This window comes from Rhinopithecus bieti, unplaced genomic scaffold, assembly GCF_001698545.2.
Source record: "Rhinopithecus bieti isolate Rb0 unplaced genomic scaffold, ASM169854v2 scaffold_38981, whole genome shotgun sequence".
In the NCBI taxonomy this organism is placed as follows: Eukaryota; Metazoa; Chordata; class Mammalia; order Primates; family Cercopithecidae; genus Rhinopithecus; species Rhinopithecus bieti.
Genome location: NW_016819573.1, coordinates 103,237 through 109,313, shown reverse-complemented (window position 1 = coordinate 109,313; position 6,077 = coordinate 103,237). Strand labels below are relative to the sequence as shown.

The 6,077-nt window shown below is 49.3% G+C and overlaps 1 protein-coding gene across 1 annotated transcript in view; it reads left to right on the top strand.

Annotated features, from left to right (window-relative positions):
• Positions 1–539: 539 nt before the first annotated feature.
• The window catches only part of DSN1 (DSN1 component of MIS12 kinetochore complex), a 39,131-nt gene continuing 33,593 nt past the window's right edge, over positions 540–6,077 (top strand). The window contains exons 1-5 of the mRNA XM_017859065.1: positions 540–752; positions 1,093–1,216; positions 3,525–3,573; positions 3,802–4,188; positions 5,622–5,667. Coding sequence (XP_017714554.1) covers positions 1,169–1,216; positions 3,525–3,573; positions 3,802–4,188; positions 5,622–5,667 — 530 coding nt within the window. The 5' untranslated portion in view covers positions 540–752; positions 1,093–1,168. The remainder of the gene's footprint in view (positions 753–1,092; positions 1,217–3,524; positions 3,574–3,801; positions 4,189–5,621; positions 5,668–6,077) is intronic.

The following is a 6,077-nucleotide window of genomic DNA, read 5'->3' as shown; positions in this document are numbered from 1 at the left end:
CCCGCCGCACCCACGGGCCCTGACCGTGGACACTGCAACCACGAGGGGGCGCTGCGACCTCCTCCCGGGTGAAATGAAACCCGAGGGCAGGCCCCCCCTCCACCAAGCAAGTAAAGCAAGCCGTTTGAGGGGGTGGCCTGGAAATGAGAGAGAAAAAGTCCTAGAGCAGGAGTGGGATAGACTGTGAGGCAAACTGAGCTCAGAGCTCCAGTCCCCCCTGGGGAGAGTCACGGTCCACATTTTGGGAGTTAAGGAGATAAAGGGAGTGGGAACCAGAGCCTAGAGACGGGGACAGGCCATCAGATGCCTTTTGAGGCGCTGCATTCCTCCGGCAAGAATCTCTCCGGGCCTCTGTTTCCCCCATCTTAGACGGGCTCTGGGGCCGTCGGGCGCAAAAGGACACGATAGTGTGGCGGGTTCCAGAAAGGGACTCCCCGGGCGGGGTGGTGGAGAGAGGTGATGACATAGCCGGACAGGACCTAAAGGACTTCGACCAGAGGAGCGCAGCTGGCAGGAGAGTTGGACGGCGGTGTACGCATGCGCATCCTCAGAGGCAGGCGTTCTGCGCGCGCGTGGCCGAGAAGCTGACGGTCGCGCATGCGCCCTTGGTTGGCGGGAGTTTCGGAGGCGGTGACAGTGACGTAGAAGGCGGAGACCGCTTGACCCCGACCAGGGAGGATCTGCTGCGGGGGCGCAAGGCGTCCAGGAGTGACCTGGGGCTGTGGAGAGCGACCCGTGGCCTTGTGTTTCAGGTACGGAGGCTCCGGACTGGACGGGCGTCGCCCTGAGGTCAGGCAGTCACAGGCTTGTTCTCTGATGGGGCCCCGCCCGCCGCCGCACTAATCTCTTTGGCGTTGTACTCCTCGGCCCAGCTCGACCCGCCGCACCCCCGGCCCCGACCGTGGACACTGGGAGGCCCCGGGGGTCGCTGCGACCTCCTCCCGGGTGAAATGAAACCCGAGGGCAGTCCCCCTTACTAACCCCATTAGAGACGTATATGCTGAGCCAGGGGTCTAGGCTCCAGAAACGGGTGAGGACTGGGCAGAGGCCTGGGGTGACAGGCCTGGGTTCGAATTTCCCTTCTGCCCCCAGGCTGGCTGTGTCACAAGCTTGGGCCAGGCTTTTTGCCCCTCTGAACTTCAGTTCCCCTGTCTGCAAAGTGGAGTTAATGGTGCTTACGGAGTTGTGGAAAGGATTAAGTGGAATAACAATGCAGGTAAAGCGCTTACGTAGCACAGATTCTAGCATAGAATAAGCATTTAATAGTTGACAGTTGTTGCTTTTCTAAGCTTGGATCTGTGTGATACAATCGTTATTATCCAAGTCTGGATCTGTGTGATACGATTATAAGGACTGTGGAGGATTCAGATCCTTGAGCGACCCCTCCTTGTTATGTTTTTCTCTTGTTCCTCTGCATGTATTCATATCTTTTTACTTAGCATCCCCACAGACGGATTTCTGCTGGGGGGGGGGGGGACGATGAAGAGATGCCTAGGTCACATCCCTGCATTCTTCAGTCAGTTGTTCATGACAGGCACTAGGAATACAAATACAGCCTGGCTGGGGAGACAGACATGTAAACAAATTTTATAGCCAATGCTACGAAGGCCAAGGGGCGTAGCCACCAACTCTGCAAAAGAGAAGTGATGTGAAAGCTTCATATTTGAGCTAGGTTGGGAAGGATAAATAAGTTTAACAGGTAGAAGGACACATACGTGCAAAGATTCAGAAGTAATACAGGGAATAGGAGTGGGAGAAGAGAGCAGGAATGGGTAAATTGGGGCTAGTTTACCTAAGGTGTTGAGTACACTTTGGAAGAGTCCCGGCAGCTGTCTAAGGAATAGACTGGGCCGGGCATGGTGGCTCAGGCCTGTAATCCCAGCACTTTGGGAGGCCGAGTCAGGCGGATCACCTGAGGTCAAGCGTTTGAGACCAGCCTGGCCAATATGGGGAAACCCCATCTCTACTAAAAATACAAAAATTAGCCGGGTGTGGTGGCGGGCACCTGTAATCCCAGCTACTCAGGAAACTGAGGCAGGATAATTGCTTGAACCTGGGAGGTGGAAGTTGCAGTGAGCTGAGACTGTGCCACTGCACTTCAGCCTCGGCGACAGAGCGAGACTCCACCTCAAAAAAAAACAAAAACAAAGAATAGACTGGAGAGGGGCAGCTGGAGGCAGAAAAACTAGTGGAGAGACTGTTAGATAGTGGGAGGGACCAGAAATTATGAGACCTGAACTAAACTAGTAACAGTGAGGCTGGGCGTGGTGGCTCACGCCTGTAATCCCAGGACTTTGGGAGGCCTAGGCTGGTTGGTCACTTGAGGCCAGGAGTTTGAGACCAGCCTGGCCAACATGGGGAAACCCTCTCTCTACTAAAAATGCACAAATTAGCCAGGCATGGTGGTGCACGCCTGTAATCCCAGCTACTCAGGAGGCTGAGGCAGGAGAATCACCTGAACTGGGGAGGAGGAGGTTTCAGTGAGCCAAGATTGCGCCACTGCACTCCAGCCTGGGCAACAGAGCAAGACCATGTCTCAAAATAATAAATAAACCAGTAACAGTGAGAATGGAGAAAAGATTTAGAAACTGTTTATAGAACAGTTAGGACTTTGGATCTGGAAAACTAAGAATAAGAAGTAATGGGCCGGGCGCGGGTGGCCTCACGCCTGTAATCCCAGCACTTTGTGGAGGCGAGACGTGCGGATATCAAGGTCAGGAGATCGCGACCATGGTGAAACCCCGTCTTCTAAAAATACAAAAAATTCGCCCGGGCGCAGTGGCGGGCGCCTGTAGCCCGCTACTCGGGAGGCTGGAGGCAGGAGAATGGCGTGAACCCGGGGAGCGGAGTTGCAGTGAGCCGAGATCGCGCCACTGCACTCCGCCTGGGCGCAGGCGAGACTCCGTTCAAAAAAAAAAAAAAAAAAAAAAAAAAAAAAAGAAGTAATGGATGGCGGGCGCGTGGCTCAATCCTGTAATCCCCAGCACTTGGGAGGCCGAGATGGCGGATCACGAGGCAGGAATCGAACCATCCTGGCTAACACGGTGAAACCGTCTTACTAAAAAAAAAAAACAAAAACTACCGGGCGAGGTGGCGCGCCTAGTCCAGCTACTGTGAGCTGAGGCAGGAGAATGCATAACCCGGGAGGAGGCAGGGCTGCAGTAGAGCTGAGATCCGGCCACTGCACTCTAGCTGGGACAGAGCGAGACTCTGTCTCAAAAAAAAAAGAAGTAATGGATGATGTGGTTTTTCTAGTTTAGAAGACCAGGTAGACCATAATGTCATCAATGGAATTAGGGACTAGTTAAACACAAAGTAACTGGGAAGTAAGGTAGCGTGTGTGTTCAGAGAGATTTGAATATTTCTAGCAATAAAGTATACAGAAATTCAGAAGAGGAGGTGATGGCCCCTGCTGATATTCTCTGTCAGGAAGGTGGACAAGGGTAGCTCGGAGAGGCTGGAAAGCCCCACTGAGACTGCAGCTGAAATGTGAAGAACAGATCACTTCATTTTCCTATTTTCAGAGTTTCCCACCTAGGATGACTTCAGTGACTAGATCAGAGATCATAGATGGTAAGTATTATAGTGAAATTCAGTACCTCTTACCTTGGGTTCAGGCTTCTGAGCTATACCTAAATCTTTCCTGGCTCCTGGTGGATTTGGAATCACATACTAATTTGCAGAGATACTTTATTTATGTTTCCACGATCTAGGGGCATACATTTACTTTTTCCACTTTTTTGCACAAATAGTTGTGGCGGGTTTGATTTTGTATTTTGACTTTTTTATAACAAATGCTAGAAAAAGGACCAGTGATGTCTAAGACTCATGATCATCAATTGGAATCAAGTCTCAGTCCTGTGGAAGTGTTTACTAAAACATCTGCCTCCCTGGAGATGCATCAAGGCGTTTCAGAGGAAAGAATTCACCTTGGCTGTAGCCCTAAAAAAGGGGAAAATTGTGATCTCAGCCACCAGGAAAGACTTCCGTTGAAGTCCCTTCATTTGTCTCCTCAAGAACAATCTGCCAGTTACCAAGACAGGAGGCAATCCTGGCGGCGATCAAGTATGAAAGAAACGAACCGGCGGAAGTCGCTGCATCCCATTCACCAGGGCATCACAGGTGGGGTGCTGTATACACAAGACAGTGAGGCTCCAGCTCAGATAAGAGACAGGTTCCAGCTCAGATAAGAGGCAGTGAGGTATGGCAGAAAGTGTAGGAGAATAGACATGACTTGCTACTTTATAAGTACTGATATCAAACACCTAGTAAATGTTCAGTATCACTGCTATTTCTTTTTAAGAGACAGGATGTTGCTGTGCTGTCTGAGCTGGACTTGAACTTCTGGGCTCAAGCAGTCTTCCCACTTCAGCCTCCCAAGTAGCTGGGACTACAGGCATGAGCCACTGCACCTGGTTTACTACTTATGTTATTAGCTGCCACAAATAAATTTCTAATTGTTCAATATTCACCTGCTAGGATGACAGACATTAAAGATTTCTTTCTGTGGTTTTCTGTCTCATACCCTAAAGTGGAGCAGAAGATAGTTGGGTTGATACCTGATTTTAGCCTTTGTAACTGAAAATATCTCAGGGAAGATGCACATACAAATAACTAGAGTGGGCCATGCCTGTAATCCCAGCACTTTGGGAGGCAGGAGGATTGCTTGAGTCCAGGAGTTTGAGGACAACCTAGGCAAAATGGCAAGACCCCATCTCTTTTATTTTATTTTATTTTATTTTTTTTGAGACGGAGTCTCGCTATGTCGCCCAGACTGGAGTGCAGTGACCGGATCTCAGCTCACTGCAAGCTCCGCCTCCCGGGTTTACGCCATTCTCCTGCCTCAGCCTCCCGAGTAGCTGGGACTACAGGCGCCCGCCACCTCGCCCGGCTAGTTTTTTGTATTTTTAGTAGAGACGGGGTTTCACCGTGTTAGCCAGGATGGTCTCGATCTCCTGACCTCGTGATCCGCCCGTCTCGGCCTCCCAAAGTGCTGGGATTACAGGCTTGAGCCACCGCGCCCGGCCTAGACCCCATCTTTACAAAAAGTTTTTTAAAACATAGCAGGGCATGGTGGCACGTACCTGTAGTCTCAGCTACTGGAGAGAGGCTGAGGCAAGAGGATCACTTGGGTGCAGGAATTCAAGGCAGCAGTGAGCTGTGATTGTGCCACTCAATCTATGCTGGGTGACAAAGTAAGACCCCTGTCTCTCAAAACTTTGTCTCTTTTCACTACCCCCCCTTCCCTCCTCCCTTGCTGCACCCCCCACCCCGCCTCACTTTCTTTCTCTCTCTCTCTCTCTGTGTGTGTGTGTGTGTGTGTATCTAGAATAAAAAACTTAGTTTTTAGGGATGCTATGCAGAATGTGATTTGTGTCATTTTGTGTGAATTTACAATAGTAACTATATCTTAGTAAGCATCAAAGTACAGAATATAACGTGGAAAGGCTTGCATATTTCAGGAAGACTACTAGCTCTGTGGTGTTGAGTAAATTACTTAACCTTCTTTGCCTTAAGGTCCTCATCAGCAGCTTGGAGGTGAAATAGTACCTATCTTACATAACACAGTACTTGGCAGATAGTAAGCCCTGAAATGTTAAGCTGTTGTGATTAGTTTTAAGGTATCATCCCATTTCCAAGTGGTCTGATGCACAGAAGGAAATCTGGGTAAAGATAGCCACTTAGCACATCAGAAAATTGCTGCCACAAGGCCCATGTACTTTAGTCCTTAGATGTGCTGAGAAAATATCAGTGCATCCCAAGATTAGCCCTACCTTTAGCTCTATGCCAGAGCATTTAGACTTAAACAGAAAAGCACCAATGTAATAAGATTGGTTATTGCCTAGTTATTTCTGGCAACCTGCCAGGTTTCCTTGGTTATAGGCAGAAAGTATCCTCTTTTCTTGACTAACAGCAGTGACAATTAAGAGAAGAGACAAGAACTTTAAAAACACAACCAGCTGAACCTAGAGGGCAAAAAGACATGTAGCTCTCATAATTCACAAGGCAAAATTCCTTTGCTATGTAATAATTGTTTTCAAATGGACATAATTTTTTTTTTTTTTTTTTTTTTTTTT